Source organism: Sinocyclocheilus grahami, unplaced genomic scaffold, assembly GCF_001515645.1.
Source record: "Sinocyclocheilus grahami isolate Dianchi unplaced genomic scaffold, SAMN03320097.WGS_v1.1 scaffold1530.1, whole genome shotgun sequence".
NCBI lineage: Eukaryota > Metazoa > Chordata > Actinopteri > Cypriniformes > Cyprinidae > Sinocyclocheilus > Sinocyclocheilus grahami.
The window spans coordinates 25291-42161 of record NW_015506709.1 but is presented as its reverse complement, the minus strand read 5'-3'; the positions used below and the strand labels follow the sequence as shown (position 1 = coordinate 42161).

Here is a 16871-nt window from a genome sequence, read left to right as displayed (position 1 = left end):
ATTATATGACTGACAGACTGCAACGGTTTGAGTTAGAAATCTCCGTTTGTGTTCTACTGAAGAAACAAAGTCCCCTACATCTTGGATGTCCTGGGGGTAAGCAGATAAACATCACATTTTCATTTTTGGGTGAACTATCCTTTTAAAGCCGTACCAAAGGGGGAGAGGCTATCAGACTCCGATTATGAATGACAAAATAACTTTATATAATTAATACTATACATAGTGTATGAGTGTACAGTGCGTCATTTGGGACACAGCTACAGTCTTAACATGGGGGCTAAGTTTATGCAACTGGCCCCTGGTTGTTTCAATAAGTTTTGTATAGTATTTTCTTTACTCTTTACTTTAAAAAGGATGTCTAAAAAGGGTAATATTTGATGTATTTGAGGTCTGATATGCGGTAACAGTGAAGAGAGCGAGCGAGAGAGAGAGGGCAAACATTTTGCATTTTAGGTCAGCATTGCTGTCCAATCAGCCAATATTGTCTTAAATAGCCTGCATAGCACTTCATCTTTTATAACATGGGATTTTGACCAAATATATTCAATCTTGATAAAAGATGTTAAACGTTGTGGGGGGGTTTTGTGAAAAATTACCGTTTTGGACATATAAGGTAATAAAAAATATTTTTATAAATACCTTAAAGTAACAGCAAATGAGCATATAAAGCAAATATCTTTAAAAGAAATTCCGTCTGGGGCATGCCCCCAATCTGCGCAATGTTCTCACCTTTTTTTTCCCTCCTTACCTGTTTGCATCTCTGAAAGTGTGTTTATGGGGTCACGATAAAAGTCTCACCATAACTGTGTTTTTTCCAGTCAGATGCATGTAGAAATCTACCTTCACATATCGTTTTCAGCCCTTTTTGTCTAACTACAAGCATGCACGATGTCAAAGTAGATGTTCTAACGAAGCATTTCACAAAGTCTTTGCTTTGCACGATGGTGTTTGTGCTTGATTTGTCATGCATGAAGTGTATTAACTGCTTTGTGTTGTTGTAACACACTGTGGTCATTTCGCTTTGGTCGTCTTTTTCATTTGCACTGCGGACTGGATCTGATCTCAGACGGCGAATAGAGATTCAATTTACAATTGGAAACCGTTTCTATCTAGTAGGCTTAAGCTTTGTAATATTAAAGTGCCTATAAAGAGCATTGACTCCCTATTTTGCACTATTGCAGCACAGAGTCACGATCAAAAACCTTATAATGCATTCAAATCAGATACTTTAAGACCTTCAAAATACACATTTATTTTGTATGAGATATTATAACCTTTAAAATAAAAAGTTACACATTTCATGTTCAGGTCAGTTTGACCCGGGTATGTATGGAGTACCATTAGATGTCAAAAATAGTTTATTTAAAATAATTTGTTATATTAGTGTCAAAAAACATTTGTAAAATATATTTAGCCTTTACCTCATATCTCCAACGCTTTTGGGACTGAATTTTGTTGATAAGCATGAATATATACCGCTATTGACGCACTATAGGATTGCAGCATGAAAAACTGATCACGTTTTTTCTTCATCTGGAAGTGAAAGTTTATGTGAGTAAAATTAATTAATTTAGTTTGAAAACAAAGTTTGAGTAATATTTGTTGTTTTGATATTTTGTTAGAAATAAATGTTTCAAAAATTCAGACTGTTTTTGAGCAATTTTACATTTAAATGAGTTTAAAATTAGTTTTAGATTTAAAAGATTTAATTAAATTCCATTCTTTGCAGTGGAGTTAATACTGGTAATTCTCAGGTTATATGTCCTTATACATTTCATACAATGATATTTTTACATAAAATTTCTCATCAATACTGAAAAGAGAAATATATATGCAGTAATAACATGACAACATTCACTGCATTAATGAAAAATTGCTGAACAAATACAATGTGATGTAGATGGCAGCAGAGGAGCACTTTTTGGCTCATTAGTCATTCATTTATACTTTTTCCTTTATATTTAGAAATTATAAAATCTCAAATCATCAAGAAATCAGATTTTCACTTTTTTTGTGTGTATGAAGTAAAAAAACGTCACAGAGTGCTTTGAAAAACAAACTTTTCTTCAATTTGCGACTAAATCACACACAATCACTGAAGTTGTTGGTCAGTTTCATAGAAGAATAATGCTACATTTAATAAGAGTACAATATATATCTTTTCTAAATGGTGTAAAAATATATTTTTCATTGTTAGTTTAATGCATTAACTAATGTTAACACATGAGACCTTGTGTTACCAAATATTTGCATAAAATGAATGAATATAAATTTATATAACGAGGTTAATGAGCGAGTCCCGCTTTAGTCTGTTAACATGTATAATGTTTGTGTTGTGGCTTTTTCATTTTCACTTTTAAATTTAGTCTTAAAGTAATTAGTGTTCGAGTCAATTATTTCTTGTGGTAATGAACGTTATGACTCGCATGCTGCTGTTAATAGATCTTAATGTGTATTAAACCCAGAATATCCTTTAACTTTACAGGAGGAGTGTTACTGTGCTCCTTTGAGATCAGATTCATTTGTGAAACACTTCTAGGGATGTTCATTTTAACCCGTTAACTGTTAACCGACCGTAATAATTTTTGACTGATTAATACAATTAGTTAAATGGTTTAAAACTTTTTGTTTCCCCAGTAACTTATCAAAATATTGAAAAAGGTTTGCTGCATGGTTAAAATACGCTACGCGTAAAAAAAAAAAAAAAAAAAAGTGTTTTTTAGAAGAAGAAAAAACGCAAGTCGCGTAAAGTCGCATTTTATTATTTAATTCAGAAATGGGCCTAATGCCGACGCGAAATGTTTACAAACATTATAACAAACACTGTAAACATAGCTAGGCTGTTTTAGTTCCCCTCACTCCACAACAAATCCTTTCAATTAACAGTATTTATAAAAGAACAAGAATTAAAAATATTAGAAGCTATAGCTATATAAACGACAAGCCAAAACTAATTCATTTAGGCTCAAACGAAACTGAAACCACCGTTGTCTCTCATTCGACACGCAATCAAATGTTTCCGTATTCGCGATGTATTTGAATGCCAAAATATTTTTTTATGTACTCTCGTTCCAATATTCACGTAAAACTAAATGTTTTGCATAACACCACGGATGTACGGTGATGACGCTTAACAGCACAGGTTTTACTACATATTTAATACTGTGCTCCTTTGAGATCAGATTCATTTGTGAAACACTTCTAGGGATGTTCATTTTAACCCGTTAACTGTTAACCGACCGTAATAATTTTTGACTGATTAATACAATTAGTTAAATGGTTTAAAACTTTTTGTTTCCCCAGTAACTTATCAAAATATTGAAAAAGGTTTGCTGCATGGTTAAAATACGCTACGCGTAAAAAAAAAAAAAAAAAAAAGTGTTTTTTAGAAGAAGAAAAAACGCAAGTCGCGTAAAGTCGCATTTTATTATTTAATTCAGAAATGGGCCTAATGCCGACGCGAAATGTTTACAAACATTATAACAAACACTGTAAACATAGCTAGGCTGTTTTAGTTCCCCTCACTCCACAACAAATCCTTTCAATTAACAGTATTTAAAAAAAGAACAAGAATTAAAAATATTAGAAGCTATAGCTATATAAACGACAAGCCAAAACTAATTCATTTAGGCTCAAACGAAACTGAAACCACCGTTGTCTCTCATTCGACACGCAATCAAATGTTTCCGTATTCGCGATGTATTTGAATGCCAAAATATTTTTTTATGTACTCTCGTTCCAATATTCACGTAAAACTAAATGTTTTGCATAACACCACGGATGTACGGTGATGACGCTTAACAGCACAGGTTTTACTACATATTTAATCTGAGCAGTGTGTTTTTTCCGTATGTTTGACTGACTGTATTTTATGATGATAATGAACGGGCTGCATTGTCAAGGCAGCAAAGCTTAAAGGTGCCTTGAAACACGCAACGTTATTTTATGTGGTGACGTAATTTCAACTGAACCAGGAAGACAGGGCGGGACATATCGAGCAGCCCCGCCCCCTTTTTAAATTGGCCAATAGCGTTTTGTTTATATCTGCACGGGTCAGAGCCGTTGAGCTCGGTAAAGCCGCATTTGACAGCCACAGTCTAATAACAGAAACTCTTAGTAAAACAAAATAGTGATCATAATCATGCTGAGGCTGTGTAGTTTTAAAAGTGTTTAATACATGCCGACTCGCGCATATGATCCGCTCCGTGCGATCGCGTCTCTGGACCGGAGGCGAAGTCCGGATCTGACTGCGTGCGCTACAGCGGTTCGCGTGAAACAACGTGAAACCAGACCTCATTTGCACCAATCGAAAGCATATTTACACTATCTGAATCGTTCCCTATCGCCTATATTATACACTACGTGCCATTCACCGTACAGGAAATACTACACTGTGAACAAGCGACCGATCTCAGCCACGGCTTCAGCGTCTATTTATAGTGTAGGGGGCGGGGCTTCGGCTTCTAGAGAGCGTTTGATTGGTCCGAAGATTTGATGAGAAGATGAAGTACGATGTGACGTCAAAAAATCGTTGAGCCGCTTTGGCGGAAGTGACGAACGGCAAGCTTTGAATGCTTCTATCTTCTAAATGCGAATTTTGTTACTGTTTTGGAGCACACTAGATTATAGATAACCTTAAGACTAACATATTGATACTAACACCCAAAAAACTTTTAATTTTGATTTCATTGGGACTTTAATTGTGTGCGTATGCGGCGCCGGCGCAATCACTTGAATGTTTTCCTTCTGACAGTGGAAGCAACTACTCCTTTTAGTCATAAAGATAATCGGAATTGTAAAAGGTTTGCTTTTATTTGCGTTCACGATAAAAACAAATCTTTGTGCTTTTGTAAAATTAAATAGCCTAAAGAAAAATAGGATCCCGCTTTCTCAGCCGTCTTGGTTTCCTTTCGTGCAGCACAAAAATCGAAAAAAAAACGAAACTCTGCATACTACTTGTTGAACAATTTTTCTTTCATTTTCTCGTATAGGCCTATTTATTATTATATTTCTACACTGTGAACAAGCGACCGATCTCAGCCACGGCTTCAGCGTCTATTTATAGTGTAGGGGGCGGGGCTTCGGCTTCTAGAGAGCGTTTGATTGGTCCGAAGATTTGATGAGAAGATGAAGTACGATGTGACGTCAAAAAATCGTTGAGCCGCTTTGGCGGAAGTGACGAACGGCAAGCTTTGAATGCTTCTATCTTCTAAATGCGAATTTTGTTACTGTTTTGGAGCACACTAGATAACCTTAAGACTAACATATTGATACTAACACCCAAAAAACTTTTAATTTTGATTTCATTGGGACTTTAATTGTGTGCGTATGCGGCGCCGGCGCAATCACTTGAATGTTTTCCTTCTGACAGTGGAAGCAACTACTCCTTTTAGTCATAAAGATAATCGGAATTGTAAAAGGTTTGCTTTTATTTGCGTTGACGATAAAAACAAATCTTTGTGCTTTTGTAAAATAAAATAGCCTAAAGAAAAATAGGATCCCGCTTTCTGCCGTCTTGGTTTCCTTTCGTGCAGCACAAAAATCGAAAAAAAACCCGAAACTCTGCATACTACTTGTTGAACAATTTTTCTTTCATTTTCTCGTATAGGCCTATTTATTATTATATTAATATATTTTTATATTATTAGGAAAAATAACCGAAATGAACATCCCTAAACACTTCAGTTTGGATGTGTTGAGTTTTTGTGGCTTGATTTGTCAGTCTTTGCTGTCTCTCGGTGCATTAACTGCATTTTGCTCAAGCACTTGTGAATATGTAATATGTGTGTCATGCATTGATAATTGTATCTTGCTCTCCTTATCTGTCCTTACTTTATAACACTGCACACAATCCAATCATTAATTCAGTAAACATATGAACAGTATCTCGCACGTTACATAACTGGATGATTTTTGATGTATGTAGCCTACATGTGTTTGCTGTCAGAGGACGATGATCCGGATGATCAAAGTTTTTCTCTCTCCATCCGGTCGTCTTATAAAGTTTTTCTGCTTCGTGTAGCTCATTTGAGGCTTTAAAGGATGATTTTGTATCAAATGCTACGCGTGTGAACCGACGTGATTGTAATGTCGTATAACGGGAGGGATGTCGAATCATTCTGCGGCTTCTCTCTCTGCATGTGTGACGCTCTGTCTGTGCATCAGAGACACCAACGCATCTAATGCATCAAATGTCTGTGCTTTTTTTTTTTTTTTTTGTCGTCCTTTTGCATGTTTTTGTCACACTGAACTTTAGTTTTTTACTTTATCTGCAGGTTGGAAGAAAATACAATACAGCCCAAATCAACATCAAGGTCGTTAAGGTAACCTTTTTTTTTTTTTTAATTCATCAAGGTAATTTTAAGTAAGATTTCCATGCATTATTTTACATTTATAATACTTTTTATTTTATCATTATATTTTGCATATTTTATGACATTTTTTATTTGTTATTTATATATTGTGTGTGTAGATAATTGATATAGTAATGATTATATTTCATTATCATGCATGTTTATTTTATATTATAATATATAATTCTTACTTATTTTAGCATAAAATTGTGTATATATATATATATATATAATGTATATTAATGTTATTTTTTTATGATTTTATCGCTTCGTAATTATAAAGCGTTTCTCAGCATCCGTCTGAGTTTAGAGCATGTGCACGAGTGCTCGTCGTTCTGCTCGTCTGGGTTTGGTCTGTAATGTATTTGTTGTTTTACAGTAACTCCATCTCCAAAGCTCGAGCTCCTCTGCTGCGCTGAGAAGACCAACATCCCTGCACTGATATACCACTCCAGTCTTACTTCTTCATGGCTTCGTCCGAGTCATCTACGATAAACCATATCCAGAGTGTTTAGTGCGAAATCAGCAGATGTTAAGCATTTTTATTTGATCAAGAGAAAGCAATGCATTTATTTTTAAAGCGTATGTGAAGTTTGAGTTTTTATGCCGTTGTAAATATCACGAGTGCTGCCTTTGCCATTATGCATTGTTACTAAATCTGTAATGGTGTTTTTTTTTTTTTTTTTAAATACTGTATCTTTATTAATACTTACAGAAATATGACCGAATGTGAATCATACTGTGCTAATCATGACTGTCTTATTTTTACTGTAAATACCGCATACCTTTAGTTTGATGAGCAAATTTAAATCATGATTATTTCACATATATATGATAGTAAAGGATTTGAGTCGTATCCCTTTTAATAAATCCTTCTGCTATTGCAAATGTAGTTGTTGAATGAACATCATTATATATTTGTTTATTCACATTTAGAAAGAAAATAATCATTTAACTCAATCAAAATCCTTTATTTAAATATGTATACGTTATTTAGGTTAACTTGTGCTGAAACAACTAAACTGTTAATAAAACCATAACTAGTAAAGAAAACAATAGCATATGAACTACTAAAAAAAAAAAAACAACAAACTTTTTTTTTTCTTCCAAAAATAAGTAAAGCATAATTGTTCCGGCTAAGCTCATCTAATAAACGTATCTGAGTAGAAATTGCTTTATGACTGCAATCTCCAAAATCATGTTTAAAAATCCTCATCCAGCACACACGTGTAAACGTTACTTCCGGGTTGTGGGACACGTGTTTATAGTTTACAAATAGCCTAAAGCTGCATGATTTGCGGTGTAGTTGATTAGTGATATGAATATTGGGTGGGGCTTGATGTCTGTGGTGTCTTATATCAATTCTTACAGAAAATATTAGCATGCATGTCTCCCAAAAAGAATCGCAATTCTACACGAGATGACAAATGTGGGTTTAATGCTGGACTCTTGTATCCTTTACTAGCACGCATTAAAAGTTAAATTCTTTGAAACGAGACAGGACCGCGCGAAATGTGGACGTGATGCTAAAGTCTTGCGGGACTATTTCAAAGTTATGTTTTGAGCTCGAGGTGCTGAAAGACACGCGGGAGGCTGTTATCTGAGACGGAATGAAGGGGTTAAAGGGTTCGCTGTGTGGAGACCATGATTACGTCACTTTCCCGCCACCGTCACCGCCCGCCTTTCCCTTTAAATCGATTAAGCGCGGGAGACGTTACACTGCAGGAAAGCTCGCGAGCGGAGCGGACGACAGCAGGGTTGCCAGGTTTACACAACAACCCCCGCTCAATGCCGTTTCGAGGAGCGCTCCTCCGGTTAACATAAACACAAATCGTGTGTTTGGCGGGGTTCTCCTGGTAAACTTCGCATTTATAGGCTAAATATCACGTTATTGGGGTCGCTTAAACCCGCGGTAATTAAGCGGGAAACCCGCAGACCTGGCAACACTGCCGCACAGTAAAACTCTAAACACAGTAAAGCAAGTACAACGATTCATATATGCGCCTCCTTTAACATTTTCACATGATATATAATAAATAATGGTGCTGACCTGCGAAGTATATTTTCTGTATTAAAATGCGCTTTGTAATATCCTATGGGAATTTAAATATATGTATTTGTCTAAACGAATGCTTGTTTTATTTTTTTATTTTTTCCCCTTGTTCCTTCTTGTTGAGGCATGTGTAATGTTTTCGTTATAGAGTGAGATATGGCGCTGTACAAAAAAAACACTGCCGTAAACAACGAGCCGTGTGATACCCGCGGTAATTAAGCGGGAAACCCGCAGACCTGGCAACACTGCCGCACAGTAAAACTCTAAACACAGTAAAGCAAGTACAACGATTCATATATGCGCCTCCTTTAACATTTTCACATGATATATAATAAATAATGGTGCTGACCTGCGAAGTATATTTTCTGTATTAAAATGCGCTTTGTAATATCCTATGGAATTTAAATATATGTATTTGTCTGTAAACGGATGCTTGTTTTATTATTATTTTTTTTTTCCCTTGTTCCTTCTTGTTGAGGCATGTGTAATGTTTTCGTTATAGAGTGAGATATGGCGCTGTACAAAAAAAACACTGCCGTAAACAACGAGCCGTGTGATTGGACAACCGCTGCGTCCGTCAGAAAGAGCGCGCGCTGCCATATTTAGAAAGTGTCGCGGCGTCGAGGCACGATTCGCGATCTGTGATTGGCTGCGCGAAAGTCACGGCGTCTGCCATTGGTTCGTTCTCTGCGCGCGGCGCCAGCGCCGTAACCTCCTCTTCGCTGATTGGCTGTGCGCCGCGCTCTGGCGCGATTTCCAACGCGGGAAACTAGCGAGCGAGTTCGGGTCACCGCAGCAGCTCCTCCAGTGAGAGCGGAGCCAGACGCGTCGCGGTCCTGCACAGCGATACTCTGGGAATGACTGACTTCATAACACGGCGGGATATTCCTCCAACTGCACGTATTTTTAACTAAGCTTCATTTTAACCGGACGTTATTCGCGATGGCTGACAGCAAGCATCAAGTGATATTCTGCAACGACTCGCCGAAGAGAGTCCTGGTGTCCGTGATCAAGACGACGCCCAGCAAGCCCCAAGCGGCGGACTCCCTGATGCCCACCAGCCCCGGGTTCAGCGACTTCATGGTGTACCCGTGGCGCTGGGGCGAAAACGCGCACAACGTGACTCTGAGCCCCGGCTCTGGCAGCGCGACCGCCTCGCCGACCCGAACCCGCGGCTCTCCCGCCGAATCCGACGAGCTCCTCAAGGTGAGACGAGCTGTACTGTACTAATAACGCGTACTGTATAACTGAGAGTTTTATCAGCACGTATTAATGCTACGCGAAGTGATTTTGAGGTTTAGCGCGCATATTAAAACCGTTACAGTAACGCGTCATATGCAAAAGGCGCGCTTCGAACGGGATTTAAATTCTCCTCCTGGGAAGTTAGGCGTGACGTCAGACGTGCGCGCCAAAAAAGTGAGCGAGTAATGCTTCTAGAAAACTCCAACATGACTGCTAACATAACCGTATCACATTTACACGACTGTACAACGTGTTTTGTTTAGAGTGCCCTGCTTTAAATCATACGCTTTTACTCGAAGCGTACATTAACAGACGTTTAATTAAAATGCATCATTACATATTAAGTACATATAGTAAGTACATGTAGATAATTAATATGCATCATTACACTAACTAGGACACCGTAAAATAAAGCAACCATAAATGTGGTTTTAATATGCTATTATTATGTAATTACAGTGTTTTATTTGTTTATTACATATGGCACTTCATGTATAACATTATTGGATCATAATTTATATTTAATATGTGCCACTGTTTTGTATTAATAAAATATTATCTTTTATGCCGCGTTTCATTGTCAACGTGTGTTTTCAGTATTATTTCATTTATTTATTTTGTATTCCAATGTATTTGTTCTTTTTGTAAAATGCAACTTTTAATGGCGCTATTAAAAAATATAAAGTTTGTAATTATTATTCTCTCGCAGTAAGTAAAGCCATTGTGTTACAGTACAGCTTGTTTCAAAGCAGCTTCACAGTATCAAACGAGCAAGAAAATAACAGCATTAATGTTGCAAAATGCATCAATAATGAAAACAAACTCCATTTCAGCTCTTTAAAAGACAATAGTGGCTGAAAAAGCTGAATAAATTAGCTTTCCATTGATGTATGGTTTGTTAGGATCGCACAATATCTGAAAATCTGGAATCTGAGGGTGCAAAAACATCTAAATATTGAGAAAATCATCTTTAAAGTTGTTCTTAGCAATGCATATTACTAATCAAACATTAAGTTTTGATATATTTACGGTAGGAAACATACAAAATATCTTCAAGGAACATGATCTTTACTTAATATCCTAATGATTTTTGGCATAAAAGAGAAATGTATAATTGTGACCCATACAATGTATTGTTGGCTATTGCTACAAATATCCCCCAGCGACTTAACACTGCTTCTGTGCTGCAGGGACACATATGTATCATTCATGTTCCTGCGGTCTTATTTCAGGATGGCATTCGACGCGGACGCCCGCGGGCAGACACCGTCCGAGAGCTGATCAACGAGGGCGAGAACTCCACGAGCCACATCCGCTGCAACATCTGCAACCGCGTCTTTCCCCGCGAGAAATCTCTCCAGGCGCACAAGCGCACGCACACGGGTCAGCGCCGCCACAGTGAGCCGTATTTGTGTTCCGGCATCAGAGCGAGAGCGCTAACGTTCCTCTTCTCGTCTCAGGTGAAAGACCGTACCTGTGCGATTATCCGGACTGCGGGAAAGCCTTCGTCCAGAGCGGACAGCTGAAGACCCATCAGCGCCTGCACACCGGAGAAAAACCCTTCGTCTGTTCGGAGAAAGGTGAGCGTTAGCATTCAATGCTTTCTAGGGTTGGGTATCGAGAACCCGGTGCCAAGAACCGGGTTTTCAACAAGACGCGTGCATTTCGATTCAGCTTAACGAATCCCAGCTTGTGTCCGTTCTCGAACCGTTTCATGCATTTCCAAAGATGATTTTCTCAATATTTAGATTTTTTTGCACCCTCAGATTCCAGATTTTCTAATATTGTCCGATCCTAACAAACCATACATCAATGCAAAGCTATTTATTCAGCTTTCAGCTGATGCATAAATCTCAATTTCGAGAAATTTACCCTTATGACTGGTTTTGTGCTCCAGGGTCGCATTTATCGACCAGTATGCAGAAAACTATGTCAGTATATCATCATAAACACAGCTGTTTTTTGTCTTAAGTGGACGTAAACAGATGAGAACGAAAACACACGTGTGCAGTATTTTTAGATCTGCGTGCATTCGGTGTTAAAGAGACAGCAGCCTAATAAACGCACTGCCTGTCGTTAATGTTAATCGAAGAACAAAAGAAAATAATTCACTCATCTTGACTGAATATCTTGAATAAATGTAATTAAGAATCTACATTATGCAGTGTTTTTAAACTTGTAATTATTGTTTCTGTACCTGAAATTGGGCTCAGTTGTGTTTATTTAGGCTGTTGCTAATTGATTTGTTTGTTCCTATTTTATTACTGACTGATTACTTCTCTTTAACACTTTAATATTTGAAATTTATAGTCTTAATTGTGTTTGCTGTGGTATTTTTTTAAAGCATAGGCAAAAGTTCCTCTTGTAGGCCTAAGTGTTTTGTAGGCTTTTTTGGGATTTTTTTTATCTTATTGGAATCGTTAAGAATCGGAATCTATAAAATTCAAACGATACCCAACTCTACTGCTTTCACTAAACCGCATTACAAACACAAGTATGAACTAGTTTCTCTAGTGTTCACTCTAGTGATTTAGCTGCAAATCAACGCGATTTTATCGGTTAATTTAGAGTTGAATGTTTTGCCAAGCAGGCCCTGTATCGATACTGTGGCACGTGTGCAGCAGTGGACCACGCTTAATTTTACAACGTTTAAAATTGAGTCAAAAAGTGTGAGGTTTCTAAAAAAGAATGAATAGAGCATCTGTTAATAATCTGGCCGCAGAGGAACACAACTGTCCTGATATAAAGAGACGTTATCCCCAAAACAGAGCTTCACACTTGCGCAATACAGAAATATCTGCTAAGTGTGCTACTTATCTTTATCAACCTGGCAACCCTGTTGGAGGCCCTTCATAATGCAGAGCTCAGCTGCTGCTCTGCCAATAGCTAGAAATGGCACTATAGTAAGCAGTGTTTAATAAACAGCTGTTTTACTCAATTCTGCTGAGGTGAAATTCAGTGCAGTCCTGTATCGTGATACGTATCGTATCTTTGCTGGTGATACACAGCCCTAGTTTTTATTGATCGTCAGTTTAAAAAAAGTTGCTCTGAAAGTGATTTCAACAACATCGTTCATTTGTGTCGTTATCATTATAGTTGTGATGTTGACTGTTCTTTTACATTTAGAACAACTTTAAAACTATATCTTTATCATTATAGTTATTGTCCTAGTTGTGAGCGGCCCTTAAAGGGCACCTATTATGCAAAATTCACGTTTACAAGTTGTTTGAACATAAATGTGTGTTAGCAGTGCGTGCACACAACCACCCTGTAATGATGAAGATCCACCCGCTCGGTTTTTTTAAAACACACATAAAAATAAAATCCAATTCAAACTGAGCAAACACTATAATAGTATATCAGTGAGTACATTTACAAGGACAACAATATTCCGATTTTAACACGATTAAGACAATAATACTCTGATTAAAAATCTACCATGTAAACAGATTTTTGATTACCTTAATCTGACTAAAGCCATGCTTGAGACTCTTTATTGGGGTAAATATGAACATAGATTGACACGAAAATGTAGTAATTACACCATAAATACACATAATTAAAGTCTACGGTGTTTAACAGTCAACACAGGCTATGGCTTTTGGCTAGGTTTAAAGGAAAAGAGCACTTTTAGATAAACGAGGTAATAATAGATGGCACTCGTGGAGGTAGGAAAACAACGGTTTTTATGAACCGCAGGAATGCTTGTAATAAAGAATTAAATGCAAAAAAGAAGGCAGTAGAGCTGACTGTTTCTGTCAATGATAATGTATGTAAGAAAAGTAATTTAAATAATTTTTACATACTGGTAAAAAATGTATAGCCTGAATGCACTTTGGATAAAAGCATCTGCTAAATGCATAAATTATTATTAATTATTAATTAAATGGTTTGCCACTTGCTTGAGCAACTTAATGTATCAATCTAGAAGTAAATGCAAAAGTAAAAAGTATTGAATAATGTGTTGCTTATATTTATTGCATTTAAACACGTCTGCGAACATTTGTATTGGTGTACTGTTAAAAAAAAAATAGAATCAATGCTGAAAAAGCATTTTCAGTGACGATGTTTGGATTTGAAATCAGAATAATGGATAAATGTTAAAAGGCCGCCTCACACACAGCTCACGAAATCAGGCTTGCGCTGTGTGTAAGCTAGTGTGCAACAATTGCACGATTGATGCAATGCATGAAAAAATGCACTGCATGATCAAACATTTAGGTGAGAAAATGTCTAAAAAAAATAAAATTAAAAAAAAAGCCCCCCTCAAATTAAAACATCCCCTCTCACAAGAGTCACCTAAGAGGGGAATTCATTTTCAAAAATGAAATTCAGGCCCTGAATAACTGATACTGCTTTCTGTGATCGGCCTCAAAAATCACCCCTAGTAAACACCTTAATCATAGTATTGTCTTATTCAATATTATGAGGTAAATAATTAGATTACTGATGTCCAAGTAGATAGGGTTGCAAAGGGGCGGAACATTTCAGGTAAGTTTCCATGGGAACTTCGTCTGGGGAATTTTGGAAATATTCCAAGTTTGAAACTTGCCAGGAATTTTGGGGAATTAATTGGAAATTTGGGGAAATTTATAAAACTATCATATATAAACATCTTGTTTGAACATAGGCTCACATGCATGCAAACTAATACAAATTTGAAAAATGACATTTTTGGGGGGGACATTTTTTCCTTTTTTCAAGATTTATTGATGAATGAAAACTTGTGAACAGAGTTTATTCAAAATAAAAATCTTTTCTAACAATACAAGTCTTTACTATGACGTTTTTATTAATTTAACACCTCGTTGTTGAATAAAAGTATTAATTTATTTAAAAAAAAAGAGAAAAGATACTGACCCCAAACTCTTGAATGGTAGTGTATTGTTAAAAAAGGATTTCTATTTTAAATAAAGGGTGTTCTTTTTTTAACTCTTAATTCATCAAAGATGAAAAAAGAATCACAGCTAATAAAAAAATTAATTAAACAGCAGTAAACATAGTCAGTGATACTCAATAACACAGGTTTGTTGATGTGTGTTTCAAAGCTTTGTTTTTCTCCTCGTGTGTTTCAGGTTGCAGTAGCCGATTCACGCACGCTAACCGTCACTGTCCCAAACACCCATACGCTCGGCTGAAGCGCGAGGAGCCCGCGGGTGGCCCCGGGAAATCACAGGGAGCCGATGACAAGGCTGTGGCCGAATGGCTGGCGAAGTGAGTAAAACATCAACACACACTCCAAGGGCTGTCAAAACTAAATTTAATTTCAAATATTCGTCGAATTTAACCCGTTTAATAAAGAAAGAAGCCTTGGTTTACAGTGAATTTATAACAGCTAAGGGGCGTTGTTAGACCCCCTAAAACCCACTCAGCTGTTATAAATGTAACTATTTGAAAATCTGGAATCTGAGGGAGCAAAAAAATCTAAATATTGAGAAAATCATCTTTAAAGTTGTTCAAATGAAGTTCTTAGCAATGCATATTACTAATCAAACATTAAGTTTTGATATATTTACGGTAGGAGATTTACTAAATATCTTCATGGAACATGATCTTTACTTAATATCCTAATGATTTTTGGCATAAAAGAGAAATGTATAATTGTGACCCATACAATGTATTGTTGGCTATTGCTACAAATATCCCCCAGCGACTTAACACTGCTTTTCACATATCTTAGCCCAGCTATTTTAAGCTGTTTGATCATATTCTATGGTTACTATACAAAACCTTGTACAACACTGATAGGAAGACAAAAAATACAACCATCAACGTATTTCAGAATTGTTACTTTTTTGTAACATATACCTTCAAATTGTTATATTATTGCTACCAGTATTACAACATCAACATTGTAACTTTTTTGTAACATTTGAACTTTGAATTGAGTGCAACATTTTGTCATTGCAACATTCAATTTGTAAATATAACCACTGCAATACAGTATATATATTGTATATATTTATATTCACATAAATTATATCATACTTATTTAATATAGAAACATAACATATTTTTCTTAAATATGTATATGCATGTGTGTGTGTATTTGTATATACATAATAAATACACGCAGTATATTATAGAAACAACTTTTTTTTTTTTGATGCGATTGATCGAGTCTATTTTTATTTATTATTTTATGGTTTTAGTTGTGCATTAATGAGCGTGAAGGTCCATCAGAGTGACCGTGTTTGTGTTGTCAGATACTGGCAGATGAGGGAGCAGCGGACGCCCGCGCCGACTAAAGCAAAGACTCTGAGTAAGACCACTATAGAGGACCAGGAGCAGCAGGACCCTCTGGACTTCCTGCAGTCTGATGAAGGTGAAGAAGAGGAGCAGGACGAAGAGAAGAGCGGCGGCAGGCGTCTTCGAGAGCAGCGCGAGCGTCTTCACGGCGCACTAGCGCTCATCGAGCTGGCTAACAATCTCTCCGCATGAGATACGCCAGCGACTTCCCTCGCCTCTGAGACCCTCCTGGGTTCATATAAGCTACAAGCACCTTATTTTGCTTCCTGTTGTACCTTTAGGCTGCTATGATGGTAGTGATATCATTATATGGAGAATGTTGTCGTTTTCTCAGCTTGTTAAGGAGATGATGAGACGTCTCGTGTTCGTTTCATCGTGCACTTTTGTTGGAAAGAGTGTTTGTTTGATTCTTTGGGGTTTGTGTGCGAGAGCGGATTTCTGTGTGTGTGTGAGAGAGAGAGAGTGTGTGTGTGTTTGTTTTTGAAAGACCGACCTGCTAAAGATGAAGACTTACTGACGGCAGATGGCATAGCGCTTTTATACATTAGTCCGGTTCGCTTCGTACGCCGTCGTGCATGACATTGGTCATGTTTAATCATGTATTTATTCTCTATTTAAAGCCACCGGCTCAGGCTTCGCAATAACGTCGAGAAAACTAACCAGCTTTAAGATGCCGCATTGGTACACGCTTATAAACTAGTGTATAGAGTTGATGGGTAAAGCGAAGAAGCACTTACGATATTAATCTACGACTGTACTTCCAAAGATCAAAATGAGATTCTGGATCCAAAAAGCACTTCGGTGTCTCCGCGATCCGTAACACTACGTTTTTCTGTTCATGTGCTTCATTCGGTGGTTCGTTCGGATGCAGATTTCATGGATTCGTTTGGAAACTGAAAGATGCTTGTCATTGGAAATTCATTTTATAGCTGAAATAATATATTATTAATTTTTATACCCCCCCCCCCCCA

General features: G+C 37.0%; 1 protein-coding gene and 1 long non-coding RNA gene across 2 annotated transcripts; one reads left to right on the top strand and one right to left on the bottom strand.

Moving 5' to 3' along the window:
- Positions 1–3841: 3841 nt before the first annotated feature.
- On the bottom strand, positions 3842–5353 carry LOC107570988 (uncharacterized). The gene is made up of 2 exons (XR_001607119.1): positions 5317–5353; positions 3842–3914 (listed from the first exon to the last, which is right to left on the bottom strand). It is a non-coding gene; the product is annotated as an uncharacterized lncRNA (long non-coding RNA).
- Positions 5354–9045: 3692 nt separating this feature from the next.
- On the top strand, positions 9046–16864 carry LOC107570983 (zinc finger protein 367). The gene is made up of 5 exons (XM_016257266.1): positions 9046–9615; positions 10884–11034; positions 11112–11231; positions 14727–14865; positions 15858–16864. Exons 1-5 carry the CDS (start codon positions 9352–9354, stop codon positions 16090–16092), a joined length of 909 nt encoding a protein of 302 aa, XP_016112752.1. The 5' UTR covers positions 9046–9351; the 3' UTR covers positions 16093–16864.
- The last annotated feature ends 7 nt before the right edge of the window (positions 16865–16871 follow it).

What these genes read in the sequence shown, in the direction of transcription:
- LOC107570983 (XM_016257266.1), top strand. Translation starts at nt 9,352, where the DNA reads ATGGCTGACAGCAAGCATCAAGTGATATTCTGCAACGACTCGCCGAAG. An exon ending in AATCCGACGAGCTCCTCAAG is followed by an intron (nt 9,616 to 10,883) that starts GTGAGACGAGCT and finishes GTCTTATTTCAG; the next exon opens with GATGGCATTCGACGCGGACG. An exon ending in GTGGCCGAATGGCTGGCGAA is followed by an intron (nt 14,866 to 15,857) that starts GTGAGTAAAACA and finishes TTGTGTTGTCAG; the next exon opens with ATACTGGCAGATGAGGGAGC.